The sequence below is a fragment of the Notolabrus celidotus genome, chromosome 14 (assembly GCF_009762535.1).
Source record: "Notolabrus celidotus isolate fNotCel1 chromosome 14, fNotCel1.pri, whole genome shotgun sequence".
NCBI lineage: Eukaryota > Metazoa > Chordata > Actinopteri > Labriformes > Labridae > Notolabrus > Notolabrus celidotus.
In genome coordinates this window covers 28,334,705-28,360,274 of record NC_048285.1, presented here as the reverse complement: position 1 = coordinate 28,360,274, position 25,570 = coordinate 28,334,705, and the positions used below count along the sequence as shown (strand labels likewise).

The 25,570-nt window shown below is 40.2% G+C and overlaps 2 protein-coding genes across 4 annotated transcripts in view; both read right to left on the bottom strand.

Annotated features, from left to right (window-relative positions):
* Window positions 1-270: 270 nt before the first annotated feature.
* Window positions 271-5,624, bottom strand: nars2 (asparaginyl-tRNA synthetase 2, mitochondrial). 2 transcript variants are annotated; one of them, XM_034701632.1, is made up of 14 exons: window positions 5,275-5,623; window positions 3,823-3,932; window positions 3,596-3,716; window positions 3,347-3,487; window positions 3,178-3,258; window positions 2,935-3,029; window positions 2,668-2,800; window positions 2,069-2,167; window positions 1,915-1,952; window positions 1,760-1,826; window positions 1,494-1,631; window positions 1,261-1,358; window positions 619-645; window positions 271-515 (listed from the first exon to the last, which is right to left on the bottom strand). In XM_034701632.1, exons 1-14 carry the CDS (start codon window positions 5,428-5,430, stop codon window positions 371-373), a joined length of 1,449 nt encoding a protein of 482 aa, XP_034557523.1. In that variant the 5' UTR covers window positions 5,431-5,623; the 3' UTR covers window positions 271-370. The 2 variants fall into 2 exon arrangements, with proteins under 2 accessions (XP_034557523.1, XP_034557522.1); XM_034701631.1 differs by having other exon boundaries at window positions 275-515; window positions 2,935-3,059; window positions 5,275-5,624.
* Window positions 5,625-19,457: 13,833 nt separating this feature from the next.
* The window catches only part of tenm4 (teneurin transmembrane protein 4), a 164,342-nt gene continuing 158,229 nt past the window's right edge, over window positions 19,458-25,570 (bottom strand). For both annotated transcript variants that reach the window (XM_034701399.1, XM_034701400.1), the window contains one exon: window positions 19,458-22,430. In XM_034701399.1, coding sequence (XP_034557290.1) covers window positions 21,672-22,430 — 759 coding nt within the window. In that variant the 3' untranslated portion in view covers window positions 19,458-21,671. The remainder of the gene's footprint in view (window positions 22,431-25,570) is intronic.

The following is a 25,570-nucleotide window of genomic DNA, read 5'->3' as shown; positions in this document are numbered from 1 at the left end:
CATCTTGTGGTTACATGATCTACTTGACTTTGTTTCTAAAAAAGGGGACTTTCCAAAGAAGTGACAGAAATAAACACAGGATGCATGAAATTCCAAATTTATATATGGTTGTTCTGTGATCAACAGATGACAGATTTCTTTCCATTTTCAAAGAAAGATATTGTCTCTTTGTTACCCCGCTGATCATCGGGTTAATGTAAATGAAGAAGTTCCACTACAGAAAAGAATGTATGGAATTTAACACAAGAAAGCAAAACAATTGAATACAGTGTTCATTAAGCATGGTGTTTATTTGATGTTTTTCAGGCAGAAAAAAAACAATGTTCACTGACTTTAAAAAAAAAACAATCCATTAGGCTTGAACTTTGTTTCAAAGAAGACACGAATGGGAAAATCTAGGAAAAGGAATAACATCTTTGATGTTTTCCACACCGAGTATGCACTGAAGATATCGCTCAAATCCCAGTCCAAAGCCACCATGAGGGACAGAGCCAAAGCGTCTTAAATCCAGATACCTGTAAAAAAAAAGAAGAAAGAAATAAAGGAGTATTTAAACTCTGTTGGTATGTAAAGATGTGACTTTTAAAATGTTTTGGATGTAAATGTTTGATTATTTACCAGCTGTACGTCTCCTCTAATCCAACCCTAGGAAAGCAACAGAACTGATGTAAGAGCCTTTATATTGAAACGTTTACTTTAATGAATAAATCCTCCTTTGCAACTCTTCATGTTATCATCCATGCACAAATTGCAACATGCTTTTTTTTGATCAGACAGTTGTCCACCACAGACAAGACAAATGTTTCCTTCAGTCCACAGCTATGTCAAATTCAACAAACTTGTATTTTCATAGTATTGCCTTCTATCAAAAATATCTTTTATGTTAGATGTTTTATTGTGTTCTCCTATAAACATCATTTTTAAAAAACACACACTGACACAAAAGATGTCAGTTTTTCTCCTAAATATTTTTGTCACGTGGTGAGCCTGGGAAACCCCCGTTAAATACCCTAAATATTCTGGGATTTTACAGCTGACCCCAAACTTTCTACACATTGTTGCCTTATGTGTTTCCAAGAGCATTGAAAATTTGTTTTTTTTTACTGCTTTAATTGTAGAAAAAAAAGCACCAGCTACTGGAATTATGTTTGTTCTCCATGAATGAAAAGATGAGATACGCCAAACTACACAGCATATGACAACTGTAGTTCAAATGTAGAGCAGGGGGCCCTCTTATACCCCTGGAGTATGTGTCCTTACTCTTCAAGCCGAGCCCTCAGCAGATCCAACCTCTCCTCTCTCAGCGAGCCCCCACAGAGCTCTCCAACTCCTGGCACAAGAAGGTCCACTGCAGCTGCCTGCACACAAACGACAGCCGGAGTCAGCTCCGATATGCAAATCTCTGCGATAACCCGTCTGACATTACAAGGAAGGAACTGAGTGGTTGAATCATTGATTCACTCTGCATTTTTAACAGTGTTACTAAGTCTTACTGTATGCTCAGGATGGTCCTGGTTGTCTCTTGCATAAAAAGGCTTAAGATTATAAGGATAATCAGTGACAAAGACTGGAATGTTGCCACAATGTTTCACCAGGTACTTTTCATGTTCTGTCTGAAGGTCACAACCCCACTGCAGGAAAAAAAAAGGAGTTGAGTCAATGTGGAGCTTTGTGTCTTGATAGTGTTTGTAGCAAACAAACAAAGGAGGTAGATATCAAATCTGCACATTCAAAGAGGAAAAAACACACGGCCACTTACATGTGTTGGGAAGGCAAATTTCTCAGAGCAGCGGTTTAGGATGTCAATAGCCTCACTGTAGGTTATCCTGAAAGAAGATTGAAATAGTGTCATATATCTTTATTCTTCACTCTCAGCGAATCGTTTATGCCATGTTTATTAAAATAGAGACTCACACAGGAAATTTCTTCTTCAGCATGGAATCTACAATTTCCTTAGAGAGCATTGAGCAACAGGACAATATGTAAATAGAGATTAGATAGAACTCAGGGGAAGTTGTGACTGATTGTTATAATGGGCCAGGTTAAATAACCGTCCTTCAAGACTCACCCTGTGTCCAGGAGTCACATGCTTGTGAAACAAATCCACATCCTCCGCACAGTGAGCCAACACATGCTCTGTGGCCGACCGGAACATGTCCTCCATGACCTGAGAGGTGGGCCCAGTTTAATAATTAAAACTTGCCAGGGCAGCAACTGTGCACAAGGGGCAACTTTTCAAAGTCACATAAGGTTGTTGTAATATTTGACCTTCATAGTACAGAAATTGATGTGGTGTGACAGGGCTCTCTTTATGCAAGATGCGCGTGTTCAAATAATTATCCGGTCTGTGATGAATGCATTCTGTCAAAGGTTATCAATCAAGATTTCATGCCACTGAGAGACAAAATGATTGCCGCACAGCTATGTGAAGCAAAATGAAGAGAGTAAAGATGAGAAGTGTGGCATTCAAGAGCATCACTTATAATCTTATCTGAAATAAAAGCCAAAATAAATACAGACCACTGGCTTTCAGAGAGTTTAGAATTCAATGTATTGTTTGCAGAGTGAGAAGTAAAGGGGAAAACATGAACCACACTTCAGCAACCATGAGTTACTTTGATTTGTATCTAAAGCAATCTTGTATTGAAAGAAAATAACATCATGTACCCTGGTGAGATCCTCCAAGGACTGTGTGAAGGCGACCTCGGCCTCCACCATATAAAACTCAGCCAGGTGGCGTCTGCTTTGAGAGTTCTCTGCACGAAACGTTGGCCCAAATGAATAGACTTTAGAAAAAGCCCTGCAAAGTAAGAGGGACATGCATCATTACACACGTACTTGAGTGTATTTCAGAATCACTTTCTGTTTCAGAGCATACAAGAAGAGTATTACTAAGATGATCACTGGAACATCAATATATAAAGTGGATCTCACCCTGACATCACTTCCAAATGAAGCTGACCAGAGACGGTGAGGAAGGCCGGGACTGAGAAGAAGTTCTCATCTTCATTATTCTCTGGACCTGAAGGCTGAGGTGATAACTGAGGTGTAGAGGTTAACTGAATCTCTCATTGGGAGGAGAATAACATCACACAAACTATCCACTGTTAGATTTACTCAAAGATTAAACTGTTATGTTTAAGTCTAGAACTTTAAGTCTAATCTATAAGTCCTCACCTCAACCTGAAAGAGCTCCCCTGCTCCCTCACAGTCGTTTGAGGTGATGACTGGAGTGTGAATCTGCACAAAAGCATTCTCCTATGAAAAAAGATACATATAAAGTAATGAATAAAAACAGCATACCATCTTGTGCTTGGTGTTAAAAGTCCTCTACTGATGTTTTCACCTTGAAATATGAGTGAATTGCTGTAGTGGCCTCACTCCTTACTCTCAGCAAGGAGCTAAAGGCGTTCGTTCTACACCTGAGATGAGGATACTGACGGAGATACTCAAGGCTGTGTCTCTCTTTGATTTTAAAGGGAAAATCCTGAAACAAGAATCAAGCTTAGTTTACATTCTTTGGGAAAATGTACGTAAATATGAAGCTAGAACAATATAATGTAGGTGGGATGTTTGCTGAGACTATTTTCCTTACCACAGGGTTGCATTCTCCAACTACGTGGATTTGCTCAGCTTCAAGTTCAACAGGCTGTTTCTGGTTTGGACTTTTCTTGAGAGTACCAGTAACCTCAATGGCTGAGCCAAACGTGAGGGACCTTGATGCAAGAAAAATAAAAAAGAAAGACAGTCAGCTGACTTAAGTATTCAGCACATACTGAAAAGTGGAGGATTATTTACTGAGCGTAATACTGAGGTGCTCACGGATTACTCAGCTCTGAACTGGCGACAATCTGCAATGACTGCAGAGAGCTCCCATCATTCACATGGAGAAAGAGGTTTGCCTTCTGAGGTCTTACAGAGCGAACCCAGCCCTTCAACAGAGAAACATATATGAATTATTTCTTTTAAAAAATAATGATATGTGACCGATCAATCCACCGATCAAGCTTTTCATACAATGAAATTGGAGCTGTACATAAAAACAACCTACAGTAGAATAAATTAAGAAAAGGATCCCACCCCCAGCCCCGACCCCAAACCCACCCCGCAATCCTAAGGTTAAGAACACAATATATGGGGTGCTGGTGGCCTAGCGGTCTAAGCGTCCCACGTACAGAGGCTACAGTCCTCGTCGCAGGGGTCGCTGGTTCGATTCCCGATTGGTCAACCATTTCCTGCATGTCTTCCCCCATCTCTACTCCCCACATTTCCTGTCTCTCTTAAGCTGTCCTATGTAATAAAGGCAAAAAGCCCTAAAAAATTAACTTTAGAAAAGAAAAAAAAAAAAAAGAACACAATATATGCAACAATAATAATAAAAACAATAAAAAATAAGTTGCTGAACAAACTGAGGAAACGCTCTCATGATATCTTAATGAGGAAACACTGGAGGTAGAATAAGATATTTTAAATTAAAAATCACCAAAATAAAATACATTTCTAAGATAATAAAACACTAAAATATTAAACCATTACTAGAAAATAAGATGCTGCACATAGAATAAATAAAATAAATAATTACATAAATAAATAAAAGTGAATAAAATTTGAACTAGATAATAAATAAATAAATAAATAAATAAATAAATAAATGCAATTGTTATAAGAATGAAACTCAGTTAAAAGCGAGACTAAAAATGTAGGTCTCGAATTTGCTTTTAAAAATGTTTATTTACACAATGCAACAATTCTCCAAGCAGAATTCCATATTTCTATTTATTTTATTATTTAACTACTATCTTTTTAATGTAAAAACTGCCTCTGCTACTCACCACTGCACTATTATCATATTATTTTAGCCTGTACATATTAGTCATGCCCATTTGTTGTTCTTTTGTATTTATAGCTGATGTTATTGTTATTATATTTTTATTTGTATGTCTTATTCTTATGCCTTGTACAAAGAGAGCACAGAGTCATATTCCTTGTGTGTTCAAGCATACCTGGCCAATAAAGCTGACTCTGATTCTGATGTATGCTCTGTGCAGCCCTCAGATCTTCAGGTAGGGTGTAACATTAACATTGCAATCGAGTGTCATGTTTATAAAATGCAAAACTGGTCATTCAAGACAGATCTCAGCCAAGTGTATGCAATGTGGTCACAACATAGGCTACAGCTGTTTTAAGTAGTTGCTAGTGTGGGTTAAAGGGAGCTGGCTAAAATGAAAATAATACATTGAAATGTCATGTGATGAGAAGGAGCACAAACGTTACCTGTACTTTGATTTTCCTTCCTACTTCAGTTCCTGAGACAGCTTCAGACACTCTTAGTTTTGATGTTGTCTTCTTACAGTAGTGTCGAAGAGCTGTCAGTGCTCCCCTTGAAGAGGTTGATGCAACCCAAAGCGTTTTAGCTGCAGCCTGAAACATCGCCTCAAAGCTTCACCTTCCGGGGTAGAACTCACTAACAGGAGAACACGTCGAAATAACTTCAAGATGCAACAAACTACATGTTTATTTGTGGGTTTCTTTCACCATGAATAGCGTTTTGCCTTCACTTGACTTTCACGTTGTGTCCACTTGTAAGATATTAGCACTTCCTGTTTGGGTCCTACGTCATTCGTGAATTTCAATCACGTGGGATGTAGTAAACCAATCAGATAACAGCTGTCTAATAGCATTCAAATAATTGCTTTAGGGAGTTGTAGTCTCTTTTTATTAAGCAATCTAGGGCTGTTATACAGATTCTATTGCAGTTTTTTCATACTTAACACATGGAATTCAATTTAGTGTTGTGATTGAAGATAAATGTGTAAAAAATACAGGGAATAAAAAAGGAATTTAGACTTTAGACTTTTAGACTTTAGACTTTATTGTCCCCTTGGGGAAATTCTTTTCCACAGCACCTTTCTGCATTTCCACAGATATGGACAAACATGTAACATACACTGTAGGCTCAACAAGTCAACTTGCCAAGGGAAGATCAGAGTGCAGATTATGGCATTCATTTGCAAATAAAATGTACAGATTTCTTTATTTTGTAAGAGATAATTCATCCTTTTTCTTTATTTGAATACATTTTTAAGGGAAAAAAATACATGCAAATGCACGACACAAATGTTACCATTACATACCTGTTCTCTGCTATGTAAGGGGGATTTAATCATGTCATGCCCTTTTCAGTATTTATCAGATTCAAGATTCAAAATTCAAGAAAGCTTTATTGCCAAGTGAGCTTGCACACTCAAGGAATTTGACGAGTTGAATGGAACTCTGGTACTTAACAACAAGACAGTAAGGGCAATAAATATATAAACCTAAACACAAATCCAAAAATTCTAAATAAAAATACTGTCAGTCAAAGAAGCAGCCAAAGGAAAAAGATTTGGATTCCTGAAATTGTTGTAAGGCTTGCATTGTTCTTGTTGTGAAGCTGTGATAAAAACACAACTACAAAACTTTTCATATTGTGGGCCATCCACCAAGGACACAAATATTTAACAGTGAATTACTGCCCATGTGGAGAGATTCAATTGTGTAATGAAGCAAGCAGGACAGCTATCACAACCACACGGAAATCCTCTTTAATCTTCCATGATGTATCTGCCGTCAGTGTGGGGTCCATTTGTGCGTAAAACTCGTTAATCCAATACCCACAACGACACTGGGTCTATTCCCACCATTTGCTGCTGAACTAAATCAGATCATGCCAGCAGTGTAATAAGATGCCACAGACAATTATTCACCTGGTCTCGCCTGTCAGCTCTGGAGCCCCTGGTCTGGCTCTGCCAGCAAACACTGAGCTGGGTGTCTCCACCTCCGGCTGCTGATGACACATCATCATTAAAGCCAACATGATGCATTTGAAAAGTCAACAGGGTCATTGATATTAATTATCTCCTGCAAAGATGGAACAATTATGCACATGGTCTCGTCTTAATGAGGAGCAGAACTATTATATTTTCCGAATCATTTGAGAAATAACAGAAAATGTAACCGACTGTTAAGGTCATTCATGTGTTGTTTATGTGTGTTTAGAAAAAGCTGAAACATTGACAGTCATACATAATGAAACTGCCACCAGGAGAAGGCTGTTTTTAATGCACTGCAAGGAAACTGCCAACATTTGACAACTACAATATATAAATAACCCCGAAAAAATCATTTTCTGATTAGAATTTTTGATTAATAGAGCTATACACTCTTAAAACTGCATTATTTCTCCTAAGGCATTATCACTTGCAATACCATACCTCACCACTGGGTAGTGCTGTAACTCCATGTCACTTTCTACTCCTCCCTGCAAATCCCTCCTAATGTAAATTTGTTCATCTATCTCTCAGTTGCCTCCGATATTAATTATCTGCAGCTCCAAGGGCGAGAGAAATGAAAACAAGCAAGCATTGTTAAGTTTCCTCTGCAGGTCTATCAAAAATAACAAATAACCTGCTGCCTTTGATTGGCAGCTGATGGTCCAGAGCTAAAGTGAATTTCGGTTGAGTCGGTGAGCAGTTCTCTAAGCTTCACTTGGAACAGCATGGTTGAGGTTCCCCTAGTATTGAGCAAAGACTCGATTTGAAATTGCCCCTTTTTAGAGGTGTGAAACATGACAACTGTGACAACTTGCACGTGGGAGTGATGCTTGATGGTATGTCGTATAAATTTATACTGGCAGACATGCATCCTCCCACACAAGCCACAAGGCAATGTATGCATGAACATGCTGGAAATGGTATACTCTGCCATTTGAAGGAAAGTGCTGCATCTGAGACAGAACACTACAATGTTAAATTCTGTTCTGTGTACACTCCCCATAATAATAAAATAAATCCAGGAGAGGAGTCACATGGTGCTCAACGAGGGAGTTACCTAGCTTTGTGCTGTCGGAGCCTCTACAGGTGGATAAGTTGTTTGGCAGTGGCCTGACAACCTTATTTGGGCTTAACAACTTGTGAAAATCAATGCATGATTAGTCAGCAAAACAAAGGATTTTGCTGTAAAAGCTTGGATCTCAGAGGATCACTGAACTTAAAGGCAAGTGCATCATGTGCTCTCAGTAGACCTGCCTGTCCACTGACTGCAGAACCGTATCGACAGCAGCTCCTGCCCCCTTTCACGGGCTTCATCAGCTCCTCCAAATATTCTGCATTCTCAAATAGAGGGGGGCATTGATTTTATGTAACATGGCTCGTTAAGTGCTGATTAGACCATTATAGTGATGTGATTTCAGGGAATGGGTTTTGGTGACAGGCGGCCAAACACAAATCAAAAGAAACTAACAACCCTTACAGAAAGAGATTTGGGCTGCTGCACTGCTTCACCTCCAACTCTCCTGTTACCACCTGAATACTGAGTCTCACAAGTCTGCAGTTTAGAGCTAATATTCATTCTCAGTGCAGAAGAAAGTCGTTGTTTGGATACAGGAATGTGTTGCAATCACAGCATAAATACTTTCATATTTCAGGCTTGTGTTTTGAAGAATACAGGTGTTGTCATGCTGGTGTGGCAATCATCATATGATTAGATCATAATAATAATAAACTTTATTTATGTAGCAGTTTTCTTAACAAGGTTACAAAGTGCTTGACAACAAAAAAGCAGAGAATTACAAAGCATAAAAAACAGTGCAAACAGGGGGAAGAAAAAGGACAGAAGCAAAACAAGACGTCTGAATGCAGAGAGAATTCAAGAATTAGGGGTGGAGAAATGCCTTCTTATATAAAAATGTTTTAAATGAGGATTTAAAAGCAGTTTAGGTTGTGGACTGTCTACTTGTCAGTGGCAGGGAGTTCCACAAACTTGGTGCTCTGATTGAAAAGGCCTGGTCTTGGCACAACCAGCAGAGATGCATCCACAGACCTGAGGGGCCGCCCAGGCACATAGGGGGTTAAAAGGTCTCTTAAATAGCATGGGGCCTGTCCATTTCAAATTTTAAAAGTAATCAATAAAATCTTAAAATCCACATGATAAAAAATTGTCAGCCAATGTAGGCTGGCGAGGACAGGAGTGATGTGTTGATATTTTGATGTGCCTGTTAAAATCAGAGCGGCTGCATTTTGAACTAGTTGGAGTCTGTGGAGGGAGCTCTGACTGATACCTGTTAAAGGTGCATTACACTAATCAAAGAGAAAAACTAAAAGCATGGATGACTTTGGACAAATCGGAGGGGGGAGCTTAACACTCACTTAACCATCATTGTGATGTTATTGCAGAGGGGACTGAGTTTTTTATGGAGAAGGGTGGTGGCGTGAGAATGACCGAAGATTATGGTTTCTGATAGGTCAGGGTTGAGCTTGAGAAAGATGATTATCAGACAATCATCAAGTCATTATATCAAAATGACTATTTTGTAATTTGAGTATTGGTTAGATATTGAGCTGTTGGAAATGTTGCTGTATTGCCATGCTAGATGCAGTATATGGTAAAACTTTAAACAATGATTGAAATCACTATCAGCACTCTGAAAAATCCCCCCATCAGAATGGAAAACGTGGACCACTTCACCTCAGTGATGTTGCCTCCCTGAGATCACACGAGAATATATTAAACATTAAAGAAAAGCTACTGGCACAGTCTCCTTGACTTTCCCCTTCAGTGTTCAGATATGACTATCATATTTCTTTTTTGTGATTCTCCATGTAATATACAGAATATTCACTGTAGGTGTGTTCAGTGTTTAATGTGTATTATGCAGTGTATCTTTTATTCATGAGTCACATCAAAGACAAGATTTCCTTCACTTTGAGATGGACAAAAGTTTTATGAGTCTGATGTCAAATATCAGTGGCGAACACTTGGTTGAATCCTTGCTCTGCACTTGAACCTTTACATACATCACTCTCTCTGTTAAGAAACTTGCAGTTAAATCTTATATAACTCTATTGATCTCATGCTGCAGTTTGTCACATGATTGTGTTTTTCTTTTTGTGTTAAACTGACTCACATCATCACAAAGAAACCTGCATGTATGTATGTTGTCTATACTCAGGGGAGCCACAGTCTAGTAGTACTGAAGCTTGTGATTAAGGCTATAAACATCCTGACCATTTAACCGATCGCAAGTTACGATCTAAATAAGAACAGACACTTCTGGTTTTGCCATTCAGAGCATTAAGAAAATATCACAGCTTTAACCTTAAAAATATCACAACAGTTTAACACCAAGAGCCTCTCCTTTCTTGCACAGGAGGAAGTCAAAGGCAAATATCTTCTGAGACGGCCAAGAATAGATGAAGAAAATAGAAAAGCAGACAGGTAATATCATAACATCATACCTTAATCACATAGTGTTATTCTCATCCACACACACACACACACACACACACACACACACACACACACACACACACACACACACACACACACACACACTCACACTCACACAGGCCACAGTCAAATGAAACAATTCATTCTCAGTGTCGACTTTAGGAGTTTTCAGAGTGGGCTCTGCTTCATTTCCCCAGCTTCTTTAATTCCACCTCCAATAAAGATGAAGCTTTCTTATTATCATTTACAGGATCATTTACACAAATGATACCACATGTTAACTCTCACATGGGATTCAACAATTGTAGTCACAGAGTCACCTGAGGTAAATCTCTAATCTATTTTCAGTTCTCGCCTGTGTAGGGAAACTCACATAGTGCATCAGTTATTCATGATTACATGTTGTCCCAATCAAATATTAAAACCATAGAAACTCTCAGAGTAAAACAAAGTCTGCTTATAGTCCAGGTATGTTTTCCTTACTTTGTGTTCTGTTCACTCAGGGTCCTACACTAAGATTGCTTTGAGAATTATTAGAGCACATGGTGATATTCCAACAAAATTCCTCATGTCATATATTTTTCTGACAGGTTACGAAAGAAAAAAAAATGCTTGCCATGGAGATTTTATGATCTGTAGCTTCACCTGAAGATTTTACAGCTCTTTTAGAACATTTTTATTGTCCCTTAAAACGCTGCAAACCCCATCGGCACCATCTACTAAGTTATCACAAGCTCCTGAGAGGGTACGTATTATATGTTTATGTCTCCATCCTCCTGTTTGTGTGATAACTTGTGTGCCTTCGTATGTTTTCTGCAACTGTATTTGGAAAACTTTTCACTGAGATGGCATTCATTCTGCACAGTTATTCTTCCATTAGAAAACAATGCACACAATATATCTTTCAATTTATCATCAAACATAATCTCCTCTTTTTGCATTCAGCCACTACCTCTGAGCATCTCTACATCTATCACATAGACTGTATAAAATATGGACGTAGTATCCGTGACGTCACACAGCTGTTTCTGAAGCGCCGTTTTGAGGTCGTCGGCAGCCATATTGCTGCTGTCGAGTGATTGTGACGTTAAGAGGCGGGCTTTGAGCCTCCTAGCCAACAGCTACAGTGTTCCCACCTGTCAATCAAGTCAGCTGTGCCTTAGCTATCCAGACTAGACTCCTCTCTTGTACCAGGCTGTAAACATGTTTATTTCTGCTGTAAAGATCAGCTTATTTGAATTGGTGTGTATGTGGTTTTCAGTACTTCCGGAGTCAGCCTCAAGCAGATCCTCGATGAACTGCAGTTTTTAGCACTTCTGCATTGGACTCATATTTTTAGACCGGAGGTTGCCGCTTGGTTAGTCCACAACAAAAGGGTCACACAGCACTGGTAAAATGTAAATTTCTTACTATTAAAGTAATCCTACTGAACTGTAAAGGCTAAATGTATTTACTGTAATATACTTGTGACACCAAAATCCTTAAATCTTCTCCTACGAACTCTGTTCACAGTGCAAACGCTGTTGTATTCAAAGATTGCCTGTAAATGATCAACAATTCACCCACAGTGAACTACAAATGAACAGGGAGGCTGTTCTTTCTTTATTTGTATGCATTCCTCCACAACCCTATCATTAGTGTCCTTCTCCTGCTGATTTATTTCATTTACCTCCCCTGCTGAAGCAGGAACGATCTGATGATAAGTGAATGATAACTGGTTGCATCCCAAGTAACAAAACATTATTGCTGTAGAACAGAAATAACTCCCCAGCACTATCACACAATGTAAAAACTGAACTGGGAAATGTCAGCAGCTCCAGTTAAACACTGACTCTTCTGTAAGAAAGACTTTCTGAAACATGAACATTTAATCACAAAGGTAACTGTGTGCTGCCCCGGGCAGTTCATCGTCTCTGACAAGGGCAGTTTGGAAAAGAGTTAATATTTTACAGTGTTACAACACCGGAGTGCATCCCTCTGTCCTTGCTGTGTCCTACAGTCCTGCTGTAAAGATATCTGGAATTATGTATTTTATAAGATCACATTAGGAAGGAGCCTTCTGTTTTTTTTTGCTTGCTTACAGAGGCTTTAATCTCCTTCAGTAGATGTTAGCAACTGCTGTCTCAGCAGACATCCTACCATAAATCTATGACTAATTACTTTAGTTTATCCACACACACCAACTACCCTCTAATTAGCCCAACAATGAATGGTAATGTCTTGGGTATCCATGTGGGCTTTTGACTTACACTCACTCACTGCATCAAACTGAAATTGTGTGTATTCAACCAAAGTATTTCCTATTTTTCAGTGTTCTTATTAAAGAAAGGCCAGTGCTCAACTGCTGTTGTGTTAAAAACAGAACAATTAAGACCCGCCTGAACTATCCCTCAACATTAAACAGCTGTCTTTTCATGACACCAGTATAAAGAAGGTGTGATTTTTTAAGAATAAAAAGATGACAAAAGATCACACTAAAGTAAACCCAGAGAAAAGAATATCTTTAAAATCTTCTTTTTCTAAAACTCTCTTCATTGTTACCGCACATCACTGTCCTCCACCTGCATCTGATTTGTGCATCAGAGTTATTCATGCAGTCAAATCCCATGCAGGCACCTTTGTTGTACAGCAACAGAAAGACTGAAATATCATCATTTTTTTTCATTTGATAAAACAAAACACATGCAGTGTAACCAGGGAGTTGGCACTGTAGCTGCAGTATTCCTGAAACATTATATCATGATGAAAAGAGCCGCTGTGTTGTGTGCTCAGCAAACATTGCCGCTCTCTTTCTAGTACAAAATGCATATTTACGTGCCAACTTTTTGTTTTTCTATGCATTCATTTAACAATATTCCCCCCCCCTGTCTATCAGAGAGGTACTGTTCATCAGTCAGGGGAAGTAAAAAAATAAAACCTGTGATGGCATTCTCCTCTTGGAAGTTGCCTTCTTCCTTCCATGCAGGATTTCATTATGCAGATTTGATTATTTGTGACAGCTTCCCCCTGTCCCAATACAAGCTATTTTTTGCTGCACAGGGACATCACTCATCAAAACTGAGAGCTATAACTGATTTTCTGTTCCATGACTTGAGTGCAAATTTTAAAACAGTGTCTTAGTAAGATAAATATAGTGTTTTCCATGTTTGCATGTGCAGTAGCCACACTGAGGGCAAGTGAAAGCTGGGGAGTGTGCAGCAGAATTATAATCTCATTCTGCTCTACTGCACACATGCATGATGGTGTGAGGATTCTTGCCAATAAACAATGAAGCTGCACATGCACAGAAATCTTCAAACACCTCCTCATAAGCTGGGAGGGATCGTAAAAAAATCTGAATCATCCGATAAAAGGGTTTGTCAATGTGTCTTTGTGTCTCAGCTTCCGTTTCGATGATGTCACTTAGCAGCAGGATTATAGCTTTCATAAAAATAGTGTTGGATAGGATGTGACTGCGAAAACATGAGGTTAAAATTTTTGGTCCCTATCAATGATAGTCCTTGAGTTTATATGCTTTGCTAGCGGTGTGCTGGTGTGTGTCAGGGAGTGTGTCTGCCTGTGGAAGAGGAGTGTTGGTAGTGGTGTAGTAAATTTATCAGTTATTTTTAGAGAAAAGTTGAAAAAAAAAAAATCAGAAAGAAAACAAAAGCATCTCTGGAATGTGCTGAACATTTCTCAGACACTTTAAAAACATTAGGACTGGCAGGCTTATTTGTATGTGTAAATGAAATGAGAGGCCATGCGTGTCACAATCCAAATGCACAACGAGGAAATAAATTCCCTGAGGCTGATCTACATAATAGTATTCGTAATGGGCCCAAAGGTTCTGGAACAAAAATAATTCTGTCAGACTGACTTCAGGCTTTGTGTTTGAAACTGAAGACACACTGCAGCACACTCAAAGGAGGACAAAAGAAACAAAATCTCTGCTCTAGTCCTGTAGTCTTTAGAATCTGAATCACACAGATTTCTACTGTCAGGGCCAAGATGGGAAACAATATCAACCACTGCTTGTTTATCTAGCCACTCCTTCATTTCTTAACCCTGTGGAAATCACAGATTTAAGTCTATTTCATTCTATTTTCAGTGTGTACATAAGCCTTTGAGTGGTTTCACTGCAGCACATGTAGTTTAGGAAAGTGTCTTTCAGGTTGGTAAAGCAGTTGTTAAACAGCAGTCTGACACCACAGAGAAACTGTGTCTAAATAAAGTCAGTGCCAGTGGCAAGGAGCAATTTAACTATCGTCCATACAAGAGACAGGGACCAACCTTGTCCAGTATAGTCTTGGGTGTATTAATGCCCTTTATTGCTTCTTTCACTACCTCCATCCTGTATCACCTTTAAAAAGAAGACGTTTCATGGAGAATACAATTTGAGACACATGGTTAAATCAGGTTTTGGCAGACCTCACCGTGCAGTGAGGGCCGTGCAAACTGATCTCAACTGTTGTTCCACTGAAAGTCTGAAATGTATGTGGGGTCAAATGAAGACTAAAAAGCTTGAACAGCCTCAGCTGAACACATGAAGCGATTTCTGAAGACTTCTGGGGTAAGGAGGTGATTGAACATCCTTAAATCAGTTTAACCTTTCGACCCAGTTTAAAGAAAACACAACCTTTTCCATTGCTTTATATATTTTTTAAATGCTCAGCTGCTGAATACTTTGCAGCAGCTCACATCCATTAAATATATATCTGCCTTGTTTCAGCCCTGATGAAGGAGTAGCTTCAGTAAGGACGGCTGTTAAAGCTTTACCTTATCTGTGCTCAATGTCTTCAATCTCTGATCAACTTTCAGAGGATGGAGAGAGAGAGAGCGGTGGATCTGCTGATATGTTTCACATTATCTTGTTTTGGAGGGAATCTGTGTTACCTAACTTTGATGCAAAAAAAAAATTCAGAGCAGATCGTTTCATATCTTTGCTATTCATCACTGCTGTCGTGCGTGCTTTGAAGACAGCTCCTGACTGATCATGACAAGAACTCATGTCATAGACAGAAATCAATAACACCTCTTTCCATGGATATAAAGTGCAACATGATAAGCTGTCCAAAGATATTAAGCATCAGCTAACCTTTCAGTCAACCCCAAAGCTCCAGGACAGTCGGTTTGAATGGTTACTGATCATTTGCTATGGATAGATTTGACCTAAGGCTTAATTAGCCTAATAAAAGCATTAGATACGCTGTCAATATGATTTGCATAATGTGCAAAGGCAGACCCGTTCCTGAATGCATGCAGTGTCCGAGTGACTTCCAAATGCTGCAGAGACATCTCTCTGGGTCTTTTGTTCACACCTGTCACAGGAAATGTGATGGGAGATGGCAGATGCAGCTGCGGCTTCTGCCTCCAGTGAGTCCAACAAGACCACCAGGACCCTGCTGGAGTTCGGTACACAACAACCACACAAATACACACTCAGAGTACGCATTTCTGAAACTGAGAGAAACATTTTTCCTTACCTGGAGTGAAAAGGATTAAATTCTTATGATGTCAATTTCAGCATAATCCATGGAGATCAGAGTGCAAAATGGACGGTGTTGATATAGTTCTCAGCTGCAGAAGCTGAAGTAACCGGGGGAAAAATAAGGACAAACACACAACTGATTAACATCAATGTAAATCTTACTAAAGTTGATTTTCAGTGAAAGGGCTTTTTAAGAACCTTAAATTCCTGTCCTTTGAATAAACATAATGTGAGAGGTGGAAAACGAAACAAAACATGACCCTCGTCTTTCAGTCTGTAGTTGCAGTAAGTCTTACTTTGTGTGAGAAACCACAGACTGTAAATTTGTGAGGCCAGCTTTGATGTGGCTCCACTTCGCAGATTATTGATTATCTCGGTGATGTTTATCTCAGAGAAAATCACTTCAACACAGAGCACCATGTAATGAGTCACTCTCACATCGGCACAGAGGTCAAAGCTGTCAGTGACTGCTATGCTGCTCTACAATGGCAGGAACAAGCTCTCTCACAAGACTCCTAAGTCAATTTTTTTCTTTAAATAATGCCTCTCATATTACCAGGATGCAGCATTGTGCTGCTTAAGGTGCTGCTACTGCACATTTCCCCCTTTTTCCTTGCAGGTCAGTTGTGTGAGAGACAGCCTGGCCTCGGTATGACCCACAGAAATATGACACTTTGCTAACCATCGCCTCAGTTTCATTTCCGGGCTTGTACTTCACTGAGTCCTTCTGTCGCTGCTGTGTTTTGTCATCATGGTGGTCATCCAAATGAGACCTAAACCTTGAGGAAAATTCTGCTCTCTATGGTCAGTTGGTTTACCATTCTTTGCCCCATTAGCTTTTACGATTGGTCCCTTATTTGCATAACTGGTAGAGAGGGGATCTGGATCTGAATGATTACAGACAGAGTCTAAGGCTGTCCTATCCATTCAGGCATATGGTGTGATCAGGATACACAGCAGATGTGGACCATCGCCCAGTTATCATCACTAAGTTCTTTAATAGCTGTTAGGAAAACTTGAGCGAGCCAAGCTGGATTGGGTTACAAAGAATCCTTTTGGAAACTGCAGAATTGTGTAGCACTGTGTGGCTCTCCGCCAAATCTATAGCTGATCTTCAGGAATATAAATGTAGCTGAGCCTCATGTCATTACGGCACCTTGAGATTGGAAGACAGAGGAAATAAAAGACAACAGGTGTTGCATTTTCAGCTCTTATTTCTGAACTACCTACAGGATATATCCAGGAAATGGATGGCTGGGGCTCAGCAGGGATCAACCTTTTGCTGATTTTAACAGCAAACACCTTTGCCAGTGTTTATCAAACACTTGTGCTGAGAGTGTTCAAATTATCAGTGAGGGGAAACAGATTGAGTGTGGAAGCAAAGCAAAGATATCTATCCACACCAGACTCTGTAAAGGTAATAGGAAATAGTTCAAGCATGGTTTTCAGAGAGAAGTTTCCTCCTCCATCACACATTGTAGTTCTGAAATCCAGGTAAAAGCAGGATTGTGTTCCTTTCTCTGACATAAATATCTGGTTTGTCAAGTTTGAATGGAGTGGCTGGTGTTACTGAATTTCAGTCAGACAACTCACTTTACTTAAGATAAAGTTTATTGCAGAATACAGTACTGTGTTTGGCGTATGGGCTCCGAACCTCATTACTCCTCCTAGATTATTTAAATGCAGACATTAGGAGTAATGAGATAGGACTAACTCCCCTCAGAGCCTGCAGGTGGATGCCGGGGAGGAGGTGGGTACGAAGTTTGCACAGGACAGCAGGAGCACTTGCAAAGCAGAGGCAGAGACAGGGAGACTTGCAGCTTAAATAGACCACCAAATGAGGATGTTGAGATCAGCTGATAGGGAAGATGATGACGTGTCAGTATGAATGAGCACAGCTCGAGTTGTCTGCCTGAACTAGCTTGCAGGCGGCGCTCCATATGGGATCAAACTCAGAGTTTAGCCAGATGCTTGCATACAAAATGCTAATTTTAGTTTTGTCTTAAATTATTGTAACCTACATCTGCTGTGCATTCATTTTTAAGCAGCACTGGTCTGCTTCTTTTAATGTGTACGGATCCAAAGTCATTTAACATTTTCAGCCATCACAGTGTGTTACTGTCATAGATATAGAATGAAGTTAGAGAGATTTTTGTCACCCAACAGCACAAATTACTGCAGAAAATGTGAGGATTGACATGGTTGTTCATCAGCACCAGTGACTCATGTATTCATTTCAATACTTTTAGTTACAAACAGCTCTCCTCATCCTTTCCTTGCACTGTCCCAAAAATCTGACAGAGGCCACTTGCACAGTTTGTGCAAACAACCACGAGAGTTTGCTCATTCTCAAGGTAAAAAATAGTTTATATTTGGTAGTAATTATATTTAGTAGTAGTAGTATTTAGCCATAAATAACATGTCATTTGGATCTAATTAGGTGGAGAGCTTATTTATGTCTTGCAAACATTTGGCTTTCTGAGATATGCTAATGGGTGTCGATGCTCCATTGTTCCCAAAATAGATCAAAAGTTATAACAAACGCTTGTACTTCATTAGGCCTGATTATAATGATTAATTCAGTTATATATAGAAATAAAATCCCCTCTTTCATCACCAGACTGCACCGTAGAAACTCTCTCTCTCTCTCTGCAAAAGGGGCTGAGGTGAAGTTATTGCTATTATGATTCTAGCAAAAGAGCACAGTCCTCCAGGCTAAAGGACATTTTGCCTCTCTGCAGCAGAATTCATTCTGCACAGGTTCTCTGCTAGCAGGACTTTCTGTTCCCTGTGAAGAAATCCTCTTTACAGGAGGCATGAGAGACTCAAGGCTCAGGCTGTCTTAAGGAAGACAGGAGCCACAGATTTGAAATTTACTTTGTGCAAAAACCCTTGTGTAGTCAAACTAAAAGCAAACACTCGGGGTGTGATCATTCCCTATGATGCTTGTCCGTCACACAGAGAAAACCAGTGGTTTATTCCTCTCACATTAATGCAGAGTGGAGAGGAACAAATGAGAGTGCTGTCTGCTTAGCTAAAGCAGGACATCACGCTTTCTTCTGGGCACTGAGCTCAGGTCTGCCTGCAGTGAGTGTAAATGTTCCAGGCTCCCTCTCTGCCGTCGCCACCACATACTGGCAGCTAACTCCCAAGCCACCCTGCCTGCTAACAGGATTAGCCCCTGAGCTCCACTTGTTTCAACAAAGTTATCAAGTTTAAAACACACTCTCCTGGTAGCTTTTGTAACATCTGAGGACTGGTCCTCAACTTTGACAGGTTAATTAATAGTCAAGCTTCGCCCGGGGTCCCTTGAGGCCTGCTTTTTCTTTTACCAGTGAAATACATTCACAGTGGAGATGCTTTTTATTAGCAGTCTATATTTTATGTGCTGCTGATACTGACACATGTTCACTCCACGTGAGAATATAAGAGACAAGATAAAGTCTAAACAGGTGGTAATGCATGTATAACTACATAAAGGCACATGGTGCAATATTACATTATCATATTGAATTTAATTAGCCTCATAAAAGTCTTATGAAATGTGTTGGGTGTGAATCAATTCACGTACAGACACAAAGAGGAAGAGAGTAAGTGCCTGTTAAATCATAGAGCTAAAATATAAAGTGTTCTTGAGTATTGGAGAAGATATCAGATACATCTTGTGACTTAGTTTTAAAGGAGCAATATCTTCTTTTATAACACAGAAATATAACAGAACGCATAAAATAAACACAAAATATTCCCTTTATTTTTTTCTACCTTAAGACTACACAGGGTCACTGATGTAGCTCTAAGAGGTATCTACATTTGCATTTTATGTACAGCTTACTTTGATGTCTTTATATTTACACGGTCAAAGAGAAGCGCTAAAAACACAGTGTTGAGAACAAACCAAAACTCAAAATGAGTCCAGAACTTTAGAAAAAGATACAGTCTTATGAAGCAACAGTTCTCAGTGCAATATTCCACAATGCAGTTATCCTTCATTCATATAATGTTTGAACATACACATATTTTTTTGGAAACAAAAACATCACTGAATCAACCAACAGCAGGAAAAAAAAGAACTATGTCCTGTTTGCTTCAACGTTTGTACAGATTGAGACACTCAGTCATGCTCCCACTGAACCTGGACACACAAACAAGTTCAGGAATTGACGGGGTAAAATGAGTCGAGTCATGTGCAGTGGTGTAGCATAGTTGGAAATGTATCAGAAGTCAAAGAAATGTCCTAACTTCTGCAATGGTCTTGACTCCTCTTGTTTGTTTCACACGATGACAAATGGAATGAGCTGAATTGTCCTTTTGCGTTCCCTCCACTGAGGAGAGCTTGGACTTATGGGAGCTGGAGTGTGTACACGACGTGGTTTACTTCCAAAGTTGAAGATGTAAAGATGACCTTTAGTCTGTAAACAGGAACTAGTTGCACCTGCAGGTCGAATGCATTTCAGCCAGCCATGGGACCAAGAGGAGCCCTCTTCTGAACAATGAAAGCACTTTTGATGCTGACCTGCAGGCAGCCCTGAGGCTAAAGGCAATTTGAATCTTTCATCTCACTCACAACACAATGCCAAGCCTACAGATATTATGTAAATGTGATGTGCATCAGGGAGGATGTTGTTTTCTTGAACCATTTTTGAATTCTTTAAAGATATTTGAATCCCGAGCTCTCTTTGATCAAACATTGTGGCGAGGAATACTGACCATAAGCTCAATGAGAAACAAACACTGCCTTCCATATGCAACTGTGACCGGTAAATTGTAGTCAGTCTAATGAAAAACACAGTAATTGATTTAACTAAACAACCTTTCATAGTTTTATTCCATGTGTTGAAACACCCTTATGTATTGTTCAAGTACAACAATTAACAATAAAAGGGACAATAGTTCACATTTTTTTAAATTCACATTTGTTATACTGTTAATTCATATAGCTATTTATAAAACAAAACTAAGATGTAGTTCAAAACCATTCCTGTAAAATACCTTTTGTTATTTAATACAGACAATAATTCCACAGTATTTTCTTACAGGGTTGGCTCTTTAATATTTTCATCATCGAGGTGTTTGACCACAGTCAAATAATATGGAGCACTGGACAATTTAGTCTGTTTTCTTCTTCTCACTTAAAAAAAAAAAAATCCTGATAAAAAATAAAACGCACAGAAATTAAAAGTCACCTCATATCCTCATGTGGGGTTGACCAAACAATTTCATCTTAATTAAGCATGTTTGCTCATTTTGTAGTTCATAAAGAAGGCCATCAACATGCACAGTCAGGGTGCACTGAAGCCTTCCAAGCTAAGACCACAGATGAGTATCAATCCTCTTTAAAAAAATTACAAGACATCACACAAATGAAGGTGCTTTGACAAGTTCAGCTGGGGATTTGATGAGGGGCTCTACCGCCAACAGAAATCTCTCATTATTTATGGATGACTGGGGCTATGAGGGGTTTCAAGTATAAAAAAGAAGTGATTAAAAGAGAAGGAATCTCCTTGGCTGAGGCGCAGAAAAAGGCAGAATGGAGCAAGCTTGTGAATAACAATCTGCAAGTCTGGCAACAGAGTGAGCCAGTGAACATAATGCATTACCAATACTCCTCTTGGATTCCTTTGAACAGAATCACCAAAAGGAACCAGGAAATGGAGTCACAAAAATAAGTCACAGACATCGCAAGTTTTCATCCTGTAGCAGCCGCACTTGGAGGGCAAAGACTGTTAAAGAATCTTCAAAAGGTGAAGGGCACTCTTCCATTAATACAGTGCAACTGATTGCAACCATGTTTTTTCTTTTTTTTTTTTTTTTACAGTATATTAAAAACCAAGTTGAGCACAGTCAAAGAAAAACAAAAGTGGTCATGTACACAACTGTCTTTGGCAAGTAGTCCCATGTCCTACATGTGAGTCTGTCACTCCAGAGCCTCGTGTTCATGTCACCTTCGGCCCATTTCGCTCTGTCTCATAAAATGAATGTTGTTGACACTGTCTGCCAGCTCAGGGTACTGGTCGACCGAAACCACGTAAAATCCGTCGTAGCCCTGTACCTTCCCCGAGCCCAGGAGCTGCTGCTTCTCTCCCTCAGTCCAGGTCCGCGAGCCCTCCGCTCCATCCCTCAGTCTCTGGCGCTCTCTGGCCCACGCCTGGGTGACAGCTCTCTGCCGGGCCAGCTCCAATACTCGAGCTTTCTCCTCGTCCACACTGCTGCCGTAACGTGTATTCAGACATAGAGCACCATACTGTAGGTGGATGTCAGTAATACGCCTAGTCCTACTATTCACAACAGTGTTGACCTGAGACACTGTCACATTGACGCCGGTTTCCAGCGTGCGCCGGCCCACCGTCATGCCAATGAGGGACAGGTCTCCTTCCACGGAGCCCAGTTTAACAAAGTAGTGGGTGTCCATTCCAGCGATAGTGAAGTGAAGGTCTTCAAGGTAGAAAGCATCATTCAGGACCGCAGCCATACGGCGCCCATCTTCGTTGGCTAAGCTCACGATGTCGGTGCTGATGCGACCGTCTCGAATGGCGAATTTCACCCCCTTTCCGAAGATGGAGCCGCCGGAGGCGAAGATCTTGTCGTCCTCTGTCTGAGGACACCCGGCACTCTTGGCTCTGTAGATCTGGCCGAAACGCTCCAGCTTCACAAAGGCTTTGAGCTGCCTCTGAACTTCACACTGAACGCCCAGCAAAGACTGCAAAACAAAGACAAGACTGTTTAGTCACACAGCCCCCGCAGCATCTATGTAGGCAGGAAAATTTTATTTCCTGTTTTTGTTCTCTGAGCAAGAAAATACATTTACACAATATCACTCAATTACTTGTTGGAAGATATTTTTCTAGATATTTCCAAAATTTTCTGACTGCCAACCCAACCATGGCTTGTCATCTTTATTCTGTTCTCCATTGGGATTGAGAGGCACTCTCTGCCTTTCAGATGCTCTCTCCTTTCAAAACTAAGATTCATACTGCCTCATTAACACTTCAAACATTTCAAATTCATGATATGACTACAGCTATTTTTATGTATGTTTATATCTATGACTGAATAGGTATGACTCAACCCCTGGCGTTTGTGTTTATGCATGTTGTGGAAACTGAAACTTAAAGACATGACCTGACCCCTCACATATGGCGGAAATCATGCAAGGGGAAAATGTTGAGAAAGCGAACAAAAGTATATTTGCAGTCAATGCTGAAAATAGATTTCCTGAGGTACTTTTACACCCAAGGTTGTCTTACATTATCTCCTGGACGGCTGTTATAATGGTCTGAAAAAGACAACCCGATGTGAGTTTGATGTCATTAAGCCTGTAATCACAATAGAGATATTAAAAGCTAACTGGTGGTAAACAAAATGTTCTTTTGAACCCGCATATTTAATTGATAAAACCTCTTTTGTAGATTACATATTAAACTGATCTAATATCTTATCATCCATTATTAACAGCAAGCAGCCAATCTCTGTTTCTTTGAAGCTGTGAATGCATCACACAAGGTAGGGGCAGAGGTTTTTGTCAGCAAATGCATATCTCCCTGATCATTTGTGACAGGTGTGATATTTTGAAAACAGGGTAGAGTTACTGTCTTCTGACAGCCAGGCTGTACCAAAAAGCAAAACAGGAACTCCTTAGTAACTATACCTATATATAAATATATGTCTCCATATTGCTCCTGCAGGGATCACAGCTCTGTATACGTTCCACATTCCCTTCAGCCAAATTTCTGTTTTGTCCTAATACTGCTTGACAAGAAACGCTCCTCAGAAAAAGAAAGAGAGATGTTAAAGTGGGGAGAGTGATATGAAATGGAAGCTGGCCAGCACACTGAGACAGTTGTGTGAACACGCCTAAGCAGCAGCAAAAAGGCTCTCAACACTGTGCCTTTTCCCCATCGCCTTAGATAAGAGCCTGAGAGCGTCCTCAGCTTTTTTTGTCAACCATCACATCCAGAGTTCTCCTGACAGTTTCTAATTCCATCTCTCTGTGGCCCCTGATGGAGGGTGGCTGCAGGCTGGGGGATTGGGCGGGGGGCTGAGGAGTGGGAGCAGCCCCTGCAGTGACCAGCAGATCAGCCTACGCTCTGACATGACACTGCATCAGATCCTGCATGAAGAGGGAACATATGAAGGAAGGGGGCAGCTGTGTTGTGGGGCCCCTCGAGAGAGATGGCCTGGGGGGACACTTCACACTATGCCACTCCATGTTTGTTTACCGTGCCAACAGTGTGACCAGGTCAGATGTCCCAGGGGTGCTGATGGTGATGGTGGTGGTGGTGGTGGTGCTGTGTGTTTGTGTGTGTGGGGGGGATATAAGGGGCAATGTCCTCTACTCCACTGAAACAGCCTTCTGGGACTCTCCAAGAGAGGCATCATTCACATAGCATGGGGTGCAATCAGCCTCCAGCACAACCCAGAATGAGAGATCAAACCTTGTGCAGCACAAACCTCATCTGTCTGGCTCCTCACAGCATTTTTCAATCCGAGTGCGGATTCAGCAGCTCGACAAAATAGGGGCTTAAATGAAAAGAGATAGAAAGGCAGGCATGCTTTCTCCTGTCTCGAATAAAATAAAATAAAAAGCCAGGTGCACTGGATATACCGCATGTAGTTTTAAAGCTACACTGTATTTATGCCTCAAAGAACTCAGCATTTAATTAGGCTGGTCTGGCCATCTGCGGCGTGGATCAACATGGCATTTGCTGGCTCAAAGGACCATGTTTGAAGCAGGGGGAGAATATTATTGCTCTGTGCAAAGGATAAAGAGTAATTATCTCAACCTTCCCTTACATATTGATTATGGTACATGCTTTAGAGGTTTGCTGAAGGTAGAGCTCCTTCACAAACATGGGTAAATCACAAAATCTAGGCTATCTTTGCTATTTAGTGCCCAGGTTGCATCATTTTAAGCATAATTGGTAGTCTAGTAAGTATGTGAAAATGAAAATGAGAGTTTTCATTAACAAATTGAAAATAGTTGAATGCATGACTTGTTTATTTAAATCTCAATGCTTCTATGAGAGTGAGTTTTGCTGGTAACACATTGACACTGACTGGAATCTACTAGGGATGCACCGATCCTACTTTTTAGGTCCTGATACCGATTGCGATACCTTGGCTTTGGTATCTGCCGATACCGATCCTGGTATTAATTTAACAATCTTTATTCCTTAATGTGAGGATAGAATCATGTTTTGGCAACTTCAGGCTTTTCTGACTTGATGGTGAACTGTACCTGGGTTCCAAGGGCTAAACCAGAGGCTGGAATCCCTTAATTCCAAGGATCCGGTCAATTAAATCCAATAACCTGTCTGTTTTTTCACACTTTGAATCCATTTATAGAAGGTTTCTTTCCTTCTTTGCAGTCAGCTACAGCTGATGTAAACTTCTTCCTTTGGGCTTCCATTATATTTTTCAGCTCGACTGCCATCCTTCAAAACATTAGCGCTGCACATGTTGCAGGTTTCAGGCGAGTTGTTAGCAAAAGAAGCATGACATGCAGCTAAACTGCAGAGTCTCTGTAGTTATCCTCCATCATGCTCAGCTTGGCAAAAATGCACAGACCGGCCGGTGCTGATGATGTAGGAGACACACATAGTTATTGTAAACACAGAAAAGCATAGAACTGAGATGACTAGATCAGCCATATGGATCGGCACTATATATCGGCCCTTTGTCACTGATATCTGATCTAGCTTTTTGAGTCTGATCTAGCCGATATCCGATACCAGGATCGGATCGGTGCATCCCTAGAATCTAATCTTGGTTACCTTTTTGCTCTTTAACTACTATAATCAAAACAAAAACACAGAGGGGGATTTATTTTACAAGCCTCTT